The sequence below is a fragment of the Austrofundulus limnaeus genome, unplaced genomic scaffold (assembly GCF_001266775.1).
Source record: "Austrofundulus limnaeus strain Quisiro unplaced genomic scaffold, Austrofundulus_limnaeus-1.0 Scaffold2698, whole genome shotgun sequence".
Lineage (NCBI taxonomy): Eukaryota > Metazoa > Chordata > Actinopteri > Cyprinodontiformes > Rivulidae > Austrofundulus > Austrofundulus limnaeus.
In genome coordinates this window covers 1-730 of record NW_013955100.1, presented here as the reverse complement: position 1 = coordinate 730, position 730 = coordinate 1, and the positions used below count along the sequence as shown (strand labels likewise).

At 38.8% G+C, this 730-nt stretch overlaps 1 protein-coding gene across 3 annotated transcripts in view; it reads right to left on the bottom strand.

Moving 5' to 3' along the window:
* The window catches only part of morn2 (MORN repeat containing 2), a 2,087-nt gene extending 1,364 nt beyond the window's left edge, over positions 1-723 (bottom strand). For all 3 annotated transcript variants that reach the window (XM_014000091.1, XM_014000092.1, XM_014000093.1), the window contains exons 1-3: positions 610-723; positions 483-512; positions 370-417 (exon numbers count right to left, since the gene is read on the bottom strand). In XM_014000091.1, the coding sequence (XP_013855545.1) occupies positions 370-417; positions 483-512; positions 610-619 (88 nt within the window). In that variant the 5' untranslated portion in view covers positions 620-723. The remainder of the gene's footprint in view (positions 1-369; positions 418-482; positions 513-609) is intronic.
* Positions 724-730: the final 7 nt, after the last annotated feature.

Sequence of the window (730 nt, the reverse complement as noted above, 5' to 3'; positions counted from 1 at the left end):
GCAATTATGCTGAGTCAGAATTGATTTTTAATAATCTTTTCCTGTTAAATAAATAAATAAATCAAATCAAATCAATTAAATGTAAACATTTTTGCTCCTCTCATAGGGTTTTCTTGTAGTTTTTGTTGCAATTTTTTATGCAGTTGTTGACACTACAGCTCACTATACATTTGTTTATGTTTTTGTTGTGTTTTCAAATTAATTATTGCTCTCTTGAAGCATTTTATTTACCTTTGCTGTTTTATGTTTGTTTTATGACACTGTAGTTGTACATTTATTTTTGTCGACGTGTTCAATGTGGAGCTCAAGGGGGGCTCCTGGCTCCCTGGACCCCCCATGAATCTTAGTTTCGCCCATGTTTCAGCTCACCATATTTGTCTCCATTTGGGAAAATGATGGAAACTTTCAGAAGATCTCCTGTAAAACAAAAAGTCTGCATCAAACCCTGCTGTTACAAGCAGACTCTGATTTTACACATTTACCATCAACATTCAGCGGCTGCTCCTCGTCGTCTGAAAGTGAAAACGGGTCAAAGTTGTCAAATATAGAAAGACTTGTGAGTGTTTTCTGGTTGATGGCAACAAGATTTTCACAGTCATCACACCCCACCAGACATCATCCGTGACAGCTTCCCCCGGCTGGCAGATGGCTCCCAGAACCGACAGCAGACGATGTTTACCGGACAGCTTTTAGGATGTGAAATTATGTGACAAGTCAAACAACCCAGCAG